This window comes from Lissotriton vulgaris, chromosome 1_1 (assembly GCF_964263255.1).
Source record: "Lissotriton vulgaris chromosome 1_1, aLisVul1.2, whole genome shotgun sequence".
NCBI classification, from domain to species: domain Eukaryota; kingdom Metazoa; phylum Chordata; class Amphibia; order Caudata; family Salamandridae; genus Lissotriton; species Lissotriton vulgaris.
In genome coordinates, this window is record NC_141685.1 from 314,293,994 (window position 1) to 314,310,008 (window position 16,015).

General features: G+C 43.7%; 1 protein-coding gene across 1 annotated transcript in view; it reads right to left on the minus strand.

The window, feature by feature from the left end:
- LOC147747108 (vitamin D3 hydroxylase-associated protein-like) overlaps window positions 1-16,015 on the minus strand; it is a 458,139-nt gene that overhangs the window by 304,326 nt on the left and 137,798 nt on the right. Inside the window, exon 4 of the mRNA XM_086952359.1 lies at window positions 7,868-8,001. Coding sequence (XP_086808485.1) covers window positions 7,868-8,001 — 134 coding nt within the window. The remainder of the gene's footprint in view (window positions 1-7,867; window positions 8,002-16,015) is intronic.

The window sequence follows — 16,015 nt, forward strand, 5'->3', positions numbered from 1 at the left end:
GAGTGCTGCCACAATGTGAATGATGTTTCTCCCGCCACCTTCCTATCAACATATTCAGATAAAAAGTATGGTGTGCAAACAACCAGTGATCACCATTGAAGTGAGGTCACTTCTCCTGTCCAACCTAATATTAAGACTAAGGCCCCCATTAGGATGGCGGGCGGACTTTGCCCGCCCGCCAATCCCCATGCAAAATGGGACAGCCCGCCATAGGAGCGGCGGTCCCGCCTTGGCAATTAGGATGTACCCGCCACACTGGCGGGCGCATCCTGTATTTTTACCATTGCAGCGGGCGGTGCTGAAAGTGCACTTTGTGCATTACAAAGCACAACATGACAAACACCGCGCGGTGCCTGCCATGTTGCACTTTGAAAAGCAGGGGGTACCATAGGTAACCCCCATGTGCCCCCCCACCACCCCTGGAGTCACTGGGGGCCCACAATGGGCCCCCGCAGGATTCTCAGAATGCCTTTCCGTGGCGGCATTGCCGCCACGGAAAGGCATTCAAATTTGGCCATCATAATATGGCTGGCGGTGTCTGATAGACACCGCCACCATATTATACCTTTTGCACCCCGGTCGCCTGGCGGGGGCGATCCGCCCGCCATCCTAATGGGCCCCAATGAGAGATAACATTAGCATATGAGGGCATCCTACAGACTCAGGTCTTATGCTAACTTAAAAATCAATCAAAAGAAATCCACTAGAGAGTAGAAACTGATATCAGTCCTGATGCGTTGATATTCCCTGAGGGAAAAGATTTATTTTTCTTAAGCTAACCCTTACCCACCAAAAGGCCCCTTGGTGGCATGCTTCATCATCTGATTCTTCCCGCCCGCTGCGTGACGGGACGTGCTCAGGGCTGGACTGGAACCGAAACCAGCCCTGGCACACTGCTCGGCCTGCTCCCCTTCCAGGGGGGACAGGGTGCAGCCGAGATGGTTTCTAGGACCGATTTCGGACAGTTTTGTTACCGGGGCCAATCTTACCGGTCCCCGGTAATGAAAATGGCCCCCAGGGGCCCAGAACTGGCCCCCACCCTGGCAGCCCACCGGGGAAATGCCCGGTGCCCACTGCGGATAGTCCAGCCCTGGGCGTACTGCGACCAATGGAGATGTGGGAGCACTTTTTGAGCGGGGGAGTAGCTTTGAAGCAAGTGTGACTACAAGCGTCCCTGTGTAGAGCTCATGGGGCAAAGTTAGAATTATTATGAATTGAATTAAGTCAACTTACCAAATAGGTAGTAGTGAAGCAACATACCAATTGGGTGTTGTATAATGAATTTTAATAATCCTTGAATAGACACCGAAGAATATATCAGCCATTATTCAGGAGTGGTATTAAGGGACCAGCTTATTTGGTCCTGACGAAAAGCCGCAGGGGAAGGCTTGAAACATGTAGACATGGAGCAAAAACATACATCATGTTGTGCACCTCCGACCCCCCCTTTCTAACCATACCAGCCATAGGTTTCAATAAAATTTAGGTTCCTAATGGCCAGATGGCCAGGTATTTTTTTGCATTTTGTTCAGTATCTCACTGACCCTTTCACTCCTATTTTTAGTAAAATGCAATGGATGTAGTTTTAGAAGAACAGAATGCTGATTGATTGTCTTTTGTTGCGGGGCTTTCCTGATAATGCATTTGTGACATTCAAACCAGGCCTAACTGTATGCCAACATTAGAGGCACTAACTCTTTTGAGTGTGCACGCATAAGAAGTAGGGCCTAGAAAACAACAATACTGAGTGATCATGCTAGGTAAAAGAGTGCACAATATTGCCATATTATTTTAGGAGCAGTTTGAAAATAACAAACATTTCAGAAAGGAATCTTCCATGTTGCTAGAAGGAGAACTATGCGGCTGATTAAAATGGTGGGGAGACCACCAATGAAAGGCTGTCAGTGGTGGTCTCCCCACCATCCTAGGCAGGTTTTCTGCCTGCCAGATTTAGATGGCGGGTGTGTGCAGGCGGGCGGAAATCCCGACCACCATGCATCTGATGGACTCCTTGAGACCACCGGTGCAGTGGAGGGCCTCCCAATCCCTAAAATGGGGGCGGTGCCTACAAGGCACTGCTATAGGGATTAGGGTGCTCCCTCCCCGCAAACCTTTCCATGCCAGTTCACCCGCCATGAAAAGGCTGCTGGGGGTGGAAATTGGGGGCTTGTAGCGGGCCCCACTTATAACCTGGCCCATTCTTATGGATGTTGGGAGGCACCTATGGTGTCCCTCTACATATCCCTGTACAAAGTGACATGCACCGCATGGTGCCTGTCACGTAGTACAGTTATATACAAAAAATCCCTATTTAACATTGTGGTGGGTGCTGCAGCCAGCAGCACCCTCTGCAATATTAAAGGTGATTCATGCGACCGCCACGGTGGCGGTTGCATCCTAATTCCTATTATGGGACTGCCGCCTTGTTGGTGGGCGGTCCCAAATAAGAGACGATGGCGATGGACTGAAGTTCGTCCACCATCGTAATCAGGCCCTATGTGTGGTGATTAAAAGCGCAAGGCCCTCCAGCCTTGCACTGACCCAATTTTGAAAAAAAGGAGGAGACCAAATTAGGCGCAGTTACTTGCCTTTCCTCTACATAGAGGAGTGGATGCGTGAAGGAAATTGTTTTGTGTTATTTTGATATTTATTTTGTTTCATATGACTAATGAAATGACCGTAATTATTTAACCATCATTCTGATGCTTAAGGTTTATATGCTGATTATGTCCAGGTGAAATTTAAATTACACCTGCGTAATTTCGGGAATTTTGGGTTAAATGAAATTCCTGAAATGATGTAACTCTTCCACATAGCGGAATTAGGCCATTGATTGGGGCACAATTATTGCACAGGAGCCTGGGAACAATGCAAACGGTACAGAGCAGGAATATCGTCGTAAAAATATCGACTAACCTAAATATCGCTGCAAAAATATCTACAGGAAGAAATATCGATGACAAAAATATCGTCTGACCAGAATATCGACAGACAGGTAAGTAATATCGTTAACATTAATATAGTTGTAATAAATATCGTTTACAAAAACATAGTTTACAATAATATCGTTTTTTAAATATTTATAAGTAATGTAGTGTTTTTAATGAATATTTGTAGTCAAAGTAGTATTTTTAGTGGTATATTATTATTTAATAATGTATTTTCAGTTGAATTTAGTCTTAATAGTTCCGTAGCGGGTTGTAGGTTTATAGGGGAGTAGGGTGGGAAGTAATTTAAACATAATGAGATAATACATTAATTAATGTTTTAAATGAATATAGATAGTGTAATAAATAATAGTTAATTAATTTCAATTAGTTAATTGAATAATAATTATGTAATTAATTATGTTAATTTTTTTATTAATTTTAGGTGTGTGTACAGGATTTTTTTAGTGAAAATGTTTTTGGGTAAAGGGGTATTTTTAGGGTTCAGGGTCAGTTTTCACTTTTTGGGTAAAGGGGTATTTTTAGGGTTCAGGGTCAGTTTTCAGTTTTTGGGTAAAGGGGTATTTTTAGGGTTCAGGGTCAGTTTTCAGTTTTTGGGTAAAGGGGTATTTTTAGGGTACAGGGTCAGTTTTCAGTTTTTGGGTAAAGGGGTATTTTAAAGGTTCAGGGTCAGTTTTCAGTTTTTGGGTAAAGGGGTATTTTTAGGGTTCAGGGTCAGTTTTCAGTTTTTGGGTAAAGGGGTATTTTTAGGGTTCAGGGTCAGTTTTCAGTTCTTGGGTAAAGGGGTATTTTTTGGGTTCAGGGTCAGTTTTCAGTTTTTGGGTAAAGGGGTATTTATATAATGAAATAATATATTAATTAATGTTTTAAATGAATGTAAATAGTGTAATAAATAATAGTTAATTAATTTCAATTAGTTAATTGAATAATAATATGTAATTAATTATGTTATTTTTTTAATTAATTGTAGGTGTGTGTACAGGATTTTTTTAGTGGAAATGTTTTTGGGTAAAGGGGTATTTTTAGGGTTCAGGGTCAGTTTTCAGTTTTTGGGTAAAGGGGTATTTTTAGGGCTCGGGGTCAGTTTTGGGTTTTTGGGTAAAGGGGTATTTTAATTATATGTATGTATTATTGTTGTTATATAAAGTAATGTGTAAAATCAATTTATATGTCCACATTTATTAAGTTTATAATTAAAAAGTGTAGTAATTTTTTTTGAAATATTTAAAAAATAAAAGTAATGTAATGTATTTTGTTAATAGTACTTATATTTATTTATTATTTAATGTAATTTTAATTATTTTAAAAAGTCGATATTTTTTACATCTATATTAATTACAACGATATTTTGGAGTCGATATTTATGTACTTACCTGTTTAAGTATATGGTGTCGATATTTTTCTAAACGATATTTTTACAACGATATTTATGTCAGCTATATTTTTGTAATCGATATTTTAACACCCTACCAATGCAAACATCCAGTGTGCAAGCAGTTGATGTTTGCATTATTTGTGTTTTTTGCACATTTTTTGTGGAGAATGATGCTAGGGGGCATTTAAAGCTAAAATATAGTGCTAAGTATCAGATTTGCAGTTCACGCAACTTCGTGTAATTTACCTCAAAATGTTCTGTAATTATGCAAAAACAGATTATGCAATTCACGCATAACATCCATACTAATATAATAAAGAGAGAGCCCAAACCTTTGAGGCGGGTAATCTCAGGAACCACAGCACCAATCACAACACCCAATACAGCGTTGGAAAGAGCAGTTGCAGCAGAAGGACATAGGCTATGCAGACGCCCACCATATACATTTAAAAGGTAAAAGAACCGTGCCAGCAAAGTAGTCCCTTGTGGGCGTGTCTGCGTTGTGCTGTGGGCGTGTGCTGGGGGCGTGACAAAAGCTGGGGGCGTGTGGTACGTTCCGCCCTTCATGCCATGTCTCAGATCGTGTGCTGTCGGCCTGTGCTGGGGGCGTGGGCGTGTGCGGGGGCGGGATTACGGAGAAAAAAAAGCTAGCATTGTGCTCAATATTTCATTGTTTTTTCTTCCCAGGTTCTGTACATTCCAGCTCCGGGTGTCCACCCTGCTCCCTTTAAATACCCCTGCACCCCATAATCAAACCCACCCTTACTCCTTAAAATACCCCAACACCCTTAAACACTAACCCATCTTAACCCTATAAATATACCCTGTACCCCAAACCCCAGACCTATCCCTAAACCCTAAAAATACCCCTGTACCCCCAAAACCCAAACCTAGCCCTGAACCCTATAAATACCCCTGTACCTCAAAACCCAAACCTACCCCTGAACCCTAAAAATACCCCTGTACCCCAAAACCCAAACCTAGCCCTGAACCCTAAAAATACCCCGGTACCCCAAAACCCGAACCTACCCCTGAACCCTAAAATACGCCTGTACCCCAAAACCCAAACCTAGCCCTGAACCCTTAAAATACCCTTGTACCCCAAAACCCAAACCTACCCCTGAACCCTAAAAATATCCCTGTACCACAAAACCCAAACCTAGCCCTGAACCATAAAAATAACCCTGTTCCCCAAAACCCAAACCTACCCCTGAACCCTAAAAATATCCCTGTACCACAAAACCCAAACCTAACCCTGAACCCTAAAATACCCCTGTACCTCAAACCCAAACCTAGTTCAGAACCCTAAAACTACCCCTATACCCCAAACCCAAACATAGCTCTGAACCCTTAAAATACCCCTGTACCCCAAAACCCAAACCTACCCCTGAACCCTCAAAATACCCCTATACCCCAAAACCCAAACGTAGCCCTGAACCCTAAAAATACCCCAGTACCCCAAAACCCATACCTATCTCTAAACCCTAAAACTACCCCTGTACCCCATAACCCTCTGAACCTTTTAAACTACCCAAACACCCCAAAACATATACCTCAGTACCCCAAAACATATACCCCTATACCCATACTTACCTTATCCAAACATTAAAAAAACATGCTTTTACCATTCATGCATTTACAACGAATTTCGTTGTAAATGTATGCGTGGTAAAAGCATATAAAATGTAATGCCATGCGTTATAATGGCATTGCCGAGTTATGGTATTTTCGTAATGAAAGTATGCGGAGTGATGGTATGCGGAAAGAAAGTTGCGGAATAATGGGTGTTTACCCTCCCCCGGAAAGTACATTGGTGGCACGGCAGCCCACATCTCCAGCAACATACTCATATTTTTTCACCACCGATTTGAAAAATGCACAGGTCTCTCTCATTGATGGCCAGCACCGACACACCCCCGCCACAAGTTCTAGAATAGCGAACTTTAGAGCTGGGGAGCTACGTTCGAATCTCGGCATCAGCTCAACATCCTGTGATTCCAGGCAAACCGCTTTGTCTCCCTGTGCCTAACACAAATGAATGTGTTCTTCTGTAATGTAAATTGTGCTCATGCCATGTTGTCGAGTTTGTGCTATATAATATTGCAAGGAAAAATAAAGTAGGGAAACTCGAGTTCACACCCTACTGAACGCGCACTCTTAAGTGCATCAGCAGTGCACTGTGAATCGGAGCGTTTCACAGGCCTGTCACAGATAAGAAATGCTATCAAAACGAAATCCTACAAAACAATATACTACTGGCCGGCAGGAATTCATACCCGGACAACGTCGGGACGGGCTGCTAGTCTAATTATAAAGCACCAGTAGCTGCTCTCTGGCCATATGGTGTGTTATGAACCTTCTACATATATCTGCTTGCAAGCATCAGTGCATACATTTGAATACTTTCTGAACTTGGTAAAATGTCATTCCTAATAGGTGATCAATAAAATGCAAATCAAAATCGTAGTAATTAAGACATACTATCAAGTGCCCATTTTGTATTATACAAATGGCAAAGCATACATGTAAAAAATACATTATATATAATGTTTGTTCATCGGGCATTTTTTTGTACTTTGTAGAATACAGAATGCAGCATATCTTCTAGTAATTGATGCGGTCTTATTCTTATGTCGTCATACTTATTTTCTTCATTATGTTTTAATATCCGTTTTGTTCGTTAGAGTGCGTGGAAAATGTAAACACTTTCATATAGGTTTTTATCTTTCTTTAGTCTGTGATCAGAGTATATCTTTGTGTGGGCTGATAAGTTTGGATGCAAAGCATGACAGTGTCCAGCTCTGCTGACTCCTGAAACTAACCTAAGGGAATCACAACTCTGACAAAAGGCATTACGGGCCCAATTCACAGAACTTACTTAAGACAAAATCCTAAACTTACTACCATTTCGATATTCACAGAAGGCACTTACTCATTTCTGTATTCACAGAAGGCACTTACTCATTTCGGTATTCACAGAAGTTAGGACTCCTAACTCTAGGACTCCTAAATGCCTTCTGTGAATACCGAAAGTCTTAAAATTTGTATTTTTCTCAATTTAGCAGTAGTAAAGTTAGGAGTCCTAACTTTAGGACTCCTAAAATGAGAAAATCCTAATTTTAAGGCTTTCGGTATTCACAGAAGGCATTTAGGAGTCCTAAATTTAGGGGTCCTAACTTCTGTGAATACCAAAATGAGTAAGTGCCCTCTGTGAATACGAAAATGGTAGTACATTTAGGATTTTGACTTAAGTTAGTTCTGTGAATCGGGCCCTACGTTTTGTCATTCATGTGACGCAACTACTGAATTACTGTGTGTTTTTTTTTTCTTTTGCTTTACTAGTCACAGCTTTGTTTCTCAGTGAAAACCCGCTCTGACATCCCATGGGACTGACTGTGGATCAGGCAAAACCAATTCAGAAATTTTAAATACAGTCATTCTGGCGAGGTCTGATCGCAATACAAAAATGTAAATAAACTATTTCAGGCCTAATTATGGTGCACAGTCTTTACAGGATTTACAGGAAAAGTTAATTTGTACTCACTTAAACATGGATTGGGGGACGTTTGTTTTAACAAATGGAATAGCGCCTTGTTTCTTTAAAACCTGCACCATCACGCTGTCAGCTGACTCTGGAATGCCGAGGAAACATGCAAGGCCACAGTTTGAGTTATGCCCCTAAGAAGAAGAAGGAGTCATTACATGCTGTCCATCGGAAAAGTTCAACTAAGTGTAACATCTACAATACATTATACAATTACTAGTGAAACATGTACAAATATACATCGAAGCACATACTTTCATCTATTCAAATATTTGATACTTAGCTCATGCCTTAGTGGCACTTTTTAGGTCTGGCCTATAGAAAACTTTATTTGACTGACAGATTATTTTACTTTAAGAAAATGGTACATACATTAAAATAAAATATAGACTGGCCTTGGGTCCCCCCTCTTCAGCCATTGCTTGTCTGAAGTGTCAGTGACGAATTTGAATCAGCTCACCGGTCTGAATACATACTGTGGAGAATGTGATCTGTCCCTTGCAACCAATATTTCATAAGGTAGAGCCTGTCCGGAAACAGCTATTCGGCAGTTCAGGCAGTCCGAGTGACAACATGCTGCCTGAGTGCAGCAGGGAAGGGCAAAGCTCCAAAGTTAAAGTTGTGTATCGGTTGGAAACACCAGGGGCCTCATTTATGAGGCTCTGCGTCACTTTTACGCTGCCGGTGCGTCATCTTTTGTGACGCACCAGTGGCGTAAAAAAGGCACCTTGTTGTGCCATAATTACAAAGTAACGCATCTAGGTAGATGCGTCACTTTGTAAACCCCTGCGCCGCATTATACCTGCGCCAGGTATAATGTATGCAAGGGGGGCGTATTGACGCAAGGAAGGGTCGTAGAAGTGACGCAGTGAAATCTATGAGATTTCACTGCGTCACTTTTAGGACGCCGTTGCGTCAAAATCTTGCGCCTGCCTCACAGCAGGCGTAAGACTGACGCAGGACCTTTCACATGGGGCTTGCCCCATGTGAAAGGACTCATTGCTGGAGTTGCATCACTTTTGTGACACACTCCAGCAATGCGTCACTTTTGCGCTTACAGATACGTCAGAAATACTGATGTATCTGTAACTCCTTGCACCATGATGCGTCATACTGAAAATATGACGCATCATTGGTGTCGCAAGGAGGGCTCAGTGAAAAGTGATGCATCGCTGTTTTCACGCAGCGATGCGTCACTTTTCATAAATGAGGCCCCAGGCACGCAGGCCCTCCAGGTCATGGGCGTAAGGCAGGCCCCTGGAGCCCTTGCGGAACAGGGGGGCCCTAACCTTCCGGGGGCCCCACCCTTCAAGGGCAGCCCAATTCAGCCGAAGGTCAATTTAATTTAATTACGGGTTTCTAACGCGCTAGAATTGACTCCTGAAGGAGTATCTCTGCACAATAGACCACTGGGGAACCCGTCCTGGCTTTCCCTGTGAGATGGTCCCTACTGGGTTTCTCCAAGGTGAAACCAGGCATCCCCGGCGTATGTGGGGGCCGTTGTGGAGATGAGGCAAGCTAATGCCCAGAGTTGCCGAGTGTTATCCCTGGTTAGAGTAGGCACCGAGGTGAGAATTATCGAGTCCGCTGACCCTGGTCCACGACCCTGCCGCGTCGGGAATTGAACCCTGGTCCCAGGCCGTCCTCTGCTCCCGGGTCTGTCGCCTCTAACCAGTGAGCCACACCACTCCACTCAATGAATATCTCTACGATAAAGGCGAGTGAAATATCAGAGTTCCACTGTGCATTGTAAAGAAAGTGAATGCAATGTTTATTGTGCTGAGTTCCAGAGCTGCTCTGGGGCACCCTCTGGTGCAAAGTGCGACCCGGGCTGTACTTGCATAACTCCCTGCCTGCAGGCCGTTGCAGGCTGGAATAAGGTGGTCTTGCCCCATCCTTTTCATTTGCTGCAATGCAGCTGTGGGCTCAGGACTGGGACCTCACCACGCACTTACGCCTTGACGAACCCAACAAAGTGCTGGACTGCCAAAGCAAGACACAGCAGGGGGTGAGGCCTATTTTTGCTGTGCCTCATTTTTACCAGCTGTCAGGAGGTTGAAGGAGGACTCTATGGTCGTGGCCGGTACACATAAGTGTAACCATGGCCATGTTAAATCGATGCATGTGCACAGGTGAGCTACACCATAACTGTGATGAACAATACTGGTACTGGCTGTTCACTTATAGTGGCCATGAGGTCCTCACAGGCAGACCCCAGTCCTGCACTTTATGGTGGGACTGTGCTTGCTCAAGGAACTTCTGCAAAGTTTAACTTGCCTATGATTCTTGTGGTTTTCAGGGTGAGGAGGGAGAGTATCAGGTGATGAGTGAGAGAGGCACAAGAGGTACACCTACGTGCAATCTTCAGCACAAAGATACATTCACTTCATATTCTGCTTTGTATCGATTATTATCGTTGAAGTACGAAATAGGTTTTAAAATTATAGTTTCCTTTTTAGCATCGCAAGCATGGTGCCTCTTGGACTGGGGTGTCCTTTTATTATTTAGATCTCCAACACTTTGTTACGCAACATAGTAAAATTCAGTACAATGCAGTGTAATTTAATGCAAGATGATGCAGTTCAGCAGTTATAGTGTAATGCTTGCATTAGCATACACCTATAATTCTTGCACTTTATAAAGCATCACTACTTGTGCTGCATGTCCACTCTTAATATGTAGGATTCGTGTAAAATGTAGTAGTCATGCAGTCACACCCACGCTCTCGGGGACTTTTGCATCCACAAAACCACACACAGACTTGGCAATCAATGTGGAAGCACTTTCACTTATAGGCCGTGCTGTTGTGTTAGCAAGAGCTTGTTTAGACTTGTAAAAACTTCAAGTGCGTATCAGACAGCAAAAACATGCACATGCAGGCACAAACACGCAGGTACAAGGGGCGTCACTAACTAACGTTCGGGCTAAAGGGCTGGAGACTCTGGTTCTTAGGGTTCTGAGGTATGCCTCCCCGAGATTGCCCCTTATACAGCTATCAGGACTTTTCTCAGTTACGACCAGCATGGCGCCCTTGCCATTTTACCTGCTCGAGGGATATTCTACAAGAAGCCTTCCACTGTTCCTGTCTTAGCACAGACGGTATGTCTTCAGCATCATGCCTTCACCGGCCCCCCTCCTTGTCTGTTATCTCCCATAGGCCGCCTATTCAGAAGGAAGCGGGCTTCCTAATTAACACTAGATCCTTAGTGAAAAACAATCTCGCTTTTGAGATTTTGTTACATTAAGAAAGCCTACATGGGTGTTTCTCACTGAAACTTGGGCCACCGAGTCTTTGGGACCTGACTTGGTCGAGGCTGTACCAGATGGATACTCTTTGGCCAGACTTGATAGAGTGGGTCGCAGAGGAGGAGGCCTTGGAATTTTGCATAAGATTTCTCATAAATGTCACATTACTCAACTCTCCAGGCCCTACGACCTTTTTCAAGCCCTACATTTTATTATAATATCCCCCGATGACGAGCCTTTTGTGGGCATCCTGGTCTATAGACCGCCCGGATCCAGGACTGAATTTAGTCAGTCTTTACTCAATTTGCTAGAACCATATTTTGGGGCCCCTAATTTGGCAGTTCTTGGTGACTTTAATTTTCACCTTGATAATTTGGACTCTAAGGTCTCCTCAGACCTCTTGGACTCATTATCTGCTTGTGATCTTGTGCAAATGGTTAAATACAGCCCACTTCGCTGACATCAACTTAGCTGCTTCAGAATTTTCGAAAGCTATTAGTACAGCAGTTGATGTGTTGGCCCCTCTCTCCTCCTGCTACTCTGCAAGAAAGAAACCTTCCTCACCTTGGTTCTCGGAAACTCTCAGGCTCATGAGACAAAAATGTAGGAAGCAAGAAAGGCTCTGGCGGACGAGCTGCAACCTTGATGAGAGGGAAAAACATAAACAGCTCCTCAAGGACTACAAGCTTGAGATTATCAGGGCCAAGCAAGAGCATTTTGCTAATCTTACAATGGCTCTTTCCTCCCCCAGGGATCTTTTTAAAATAGTGGACTCGCTCTGTACGCTACAGACGCAGGACCCTGTAGTTAGTACTCAGGAATTCTGCGATCAGATCGCAGAATTCTTTCATTCTAAGATCGCAGACATATATAGGGATCTTGAATCTCAAAGAGCCGTTACCCCTCCTCCCCCTGACCCTTCCTTTTCTGTCACGGAGGAGATTTCTTCCAACACTCCAAAAACTTTATCAGAGTTCCCGCCGTTGTCTCATCAGGAACTCGACCTTCTCTTAAATAAGACAAGGTCTGGATCACCTCTGGACCCCTGCCCCCTCAAAGTTCTGAAGGAGTGCAGAGACCCCCTCCTTCCCCCCTGCTGGATATCATGAATAGGGCCTTGAGAGAGGGCATTTTTCCATCTCAATGGAAGAGTGCGGTGGTTAAGCCTCTTTTAAAAAAGCCTACTCTAGACCCCGAGGTGTTCAAGAACTACCGCCCTATTTCCTTGCTTCCTGCGCCGGCAAAGATGCTGGAGACGCATCTGAATCAACATCTGGCGGACTCCTAGACCAATCCCAGCATGGCTTTAGGAGGCACCATAGCACCGAGTCAGCCCTCACGGTCGTACTGAATAACATCCGTATGGAGGTAGAACAGGGACATTCCATCGTCCTGGTCCTTTTGGACCTCACAGCAGCCTTCGATACCCTGTCTCCCTCAGTTTTAACATCCCGGCTGAGGGAGATAGGGGTGGAAGGGGCGGCTCTGAGTCTGCTGTCCTCCTTCTTAGACCAGAGGGTTCAGAGGGTCAGGCTGGGAGAGTTCCTATCTCCATCCCTTCTGGTGCAATGTGGCGTCCCACAGGGGTCGGCATTAAGTCCGACCCTGTTCAACATCTACGTGACGCCGCTTGCCAGGCTAATTAGATCTTATGGGATGGAGGTAGTCTCCTACGCGGACGACACACAGATCTTGGTGTCCCTCTCCCACCCTGGGGACCGTGGGTGGGAGAGGGACTGTGTGTGTGTGGGGGACTGATTTGAAAGATATAAGACATAGAAGTAAGGGTCAGCTAGACCAAGCCATGCAAACAATTACAGATTCCAGTTAAGAGATCAAAACCAGGCAGTACCATAAATACATCAGGCGCTAATGATATCCCACAACACAACACATATATAAATCGGAATATGAAACATTAATTATGGGGATGCTATTTGTTTTGACTTCCCGTTTTCTTCACTACCTTCCTAGAGTGTGACTACAAGGGGTCTCTCCTGGCCCACCGCCACTTTGAGCTTGACTTAGGGATAAACTCAGTGAGTATATCATACCTGAGTGGCCCTTCTGAGTGATGAATACAAAAAGTGTGGTATGCTTGAGTGTGTGAAACTCGTTTTGGTGATGAAACCACATATTTACGCATGACTTCAAAGATAGAAGAAGGAAATATGAATATTTTAACCAACTAAAGGTAACCCTGGGCACGCAAGGCTGTTGCACCCAGGCTTAGTTGTCTGGAATACGAATGTGGAACACGCTATGGAAGATGTTTGCAATACACAATATTGGAACAGATAGAATACCTCAATGAAAATACTCAGCCTAACTTTGGGCCTACTTATTCTTTTATATTTGTAGTAAAACCAAAGGAATCTCTCATGGGAAATTCCTTAGAGTAAGATCTAGAGTATGATAACACCTACGACCTCGATTAGAGGATTGGGTGTGACAACACAAACTGGGACTGGGAGTGTCCTGAAGAAGGCCGACGTGACCATAAGAATTGGCACATTGAAAAGGCCGATCCATGTTGACCACTAGGTAGTAAGGAAGGGTGTAAGGGGCACATCGCGACTCCCTAGCACCACCATCCTTCACGTTTTTAATCCTGACCGGAGGGTCCAGGAGTAATATAGAGCTAGGGCTACCTCTGAGTTCGTTTTAACACTCACCACACTGCACCTGCACCTTCATTGTTCCCAGTCACAATTTGGAAATATTGTTTTCTCTTTTACTTGATGTTGTGTTTGTCTTCCCTAACCCTATTGCTCCACCCCAGGCGTTGGCTGTGCTGGAGTGTTTTGTAACAGCCCTATGATGAAGCATGGAACACTTCGGTGTAAGTGAGGACAGTATTAAAACTCACAGCACATTTCCTTATTATATCACTACACCACATGCGTTCACTCCCTACTCCTTATAGTGTGTGTATATAAACATATATCAAAAATTCGATCACTCCTTTTAAGTAACAGAGGACACAGCGTGGATATGTGTGGGAGTTCCTTTAATGCCACTTGCTCAGCATAATGCATTTCGACTTGTGTATGCCTTTCTCAGATGCCGCTTGCAGTCAAAGGTTCCATTTGCCTCCTCCTTTGAAATACTATGGCCCTCCCTTTTGTAGGAGGTCTGCTGGCTCCACTTGATCAGATGCATCTGCAGTCTGATGCTGAGGGCTGCAACTACCATCATTCCAAGTTCCGGTGAGTAATGCTAGTGGAGTCAGGGGTCCGCTCGCATGTGCGCTGCTGTACCTGGCACGGCAGGGGGCTTGATGTTGTAAAGGAAACCCCTAAATTATTGTCCAGAACTCTCTCGGTCCCCAACATTCTTCCCCTTTCACAAAGACAAACTGGGCCATGAAACAGGAATGTAATCTTCCTGTCTCCCCATGTAGTCAAGGTCTGTTTCTGAAAGCGGCCACTTGCCTGCTTCTGAGGGGGTCCGGCGGTATCCGATCCTTCAGTAAAGAAAATTGCCACCTTGCCAACAATCCACAGTACACTTTATGAACGGGTCCTCTAACACGCGTACTGGCAAGCGTGTGAAAACATCAAAAACTCTATCATTCCTTTTAAGTAACCAGAGGCTCGATGTAATGATTGGACGAGAGAAAAAAGAATCTGTCCCTGTGATGAGGTGTCATTTCAATCAAATATTCATTGTACTCTTTATTGCACCTCTATAGCCATCCGAGGCGGCAAATTTTGAGACCTTTCTTGTTATCTTGGGGTGTAAGAGAACCAAGAGCAGCATATAATAAGTTAAGGATATTGGATGATTACTATACCATAAACACTGTAACTCTGTACCTGAGAGCAATACTTAGACTGAGAAGGTCCATTATAATTGATTAGCCTTAGTTTGTACTAATGTATTAATTTTTAACCTTTTTATTAGCTTGAATGTACTCTTTGAATTCCTAAGTGTTCCAAATAATTTTTAATTATATTGTATAATTAGCTTTTTAATCATGAGTGTAATTGATATGAATTTTAAATTGTGATTTTATCGTATATGCTTTTATGAATTGTATATACACTTTGAATAAAGCTTTTTGAACAAGTAACCAGAGGACACAGCGGGGATACGTTTGGGATCCTTTAATGACACTTGCTCGGCATAATGCATTTCAACTTGTATATGCCTTCCTCAGATGCCGCTTGCAGTCAAAGGTTCCATTTGCCTCCTCCTTTTAAATACTATAGCTCTCTCTTTTGAAGGAGGTCTGCTTGCTCTACTTGATCAAATGCAGCTGCAGTCTGATGTTGGGGACTGCAACTACCATCATTTCATGTTCTGGTGAGTAAAGCTAGTGGAGTCAGGATTCCGCTCGCATGCGCACTGCTGTGCCTGGCATGGAAGGGGGCTTGATGTTGTAAATAAATATGTATATATACATGCACAGCTATACACCGACACTCACTCAAACACACAAAGGCACAGCTATTGCATGAATCACCTCCTTAACACTATCAACTATACACTCTCAAGTCTGTAATAAGATTCACTGCAATGTCCTTCGCTTATCCTACCAGCACCGACTTGTCAACATGTACCCCTCAAGGTCCTAGAAACTCCTATCACGTGGAGAGTTCCCAAGAATTCCATCCTGCTCCTCTCATTTTCAACTCCATATGGAGCCTGTCAGGTCTTTGCTCACAGATAACACCAAAAGTCTTCAATAAGCTGATGTTACACAACGTTACTTGAAATTCTCCTCCTCTACAGACATCCAACACCACAGACCCTTTTAATGCATAGGATTTAGACCTGGATATCGAGCATCTATCTGAAACTCGAATCAAACAAAGCCAAATTCTTACACTTTTCCCAGAATAAGCCATACCTACCACAACCTTCCACGGCAGAACAAGACATAACTACCAAAAACCT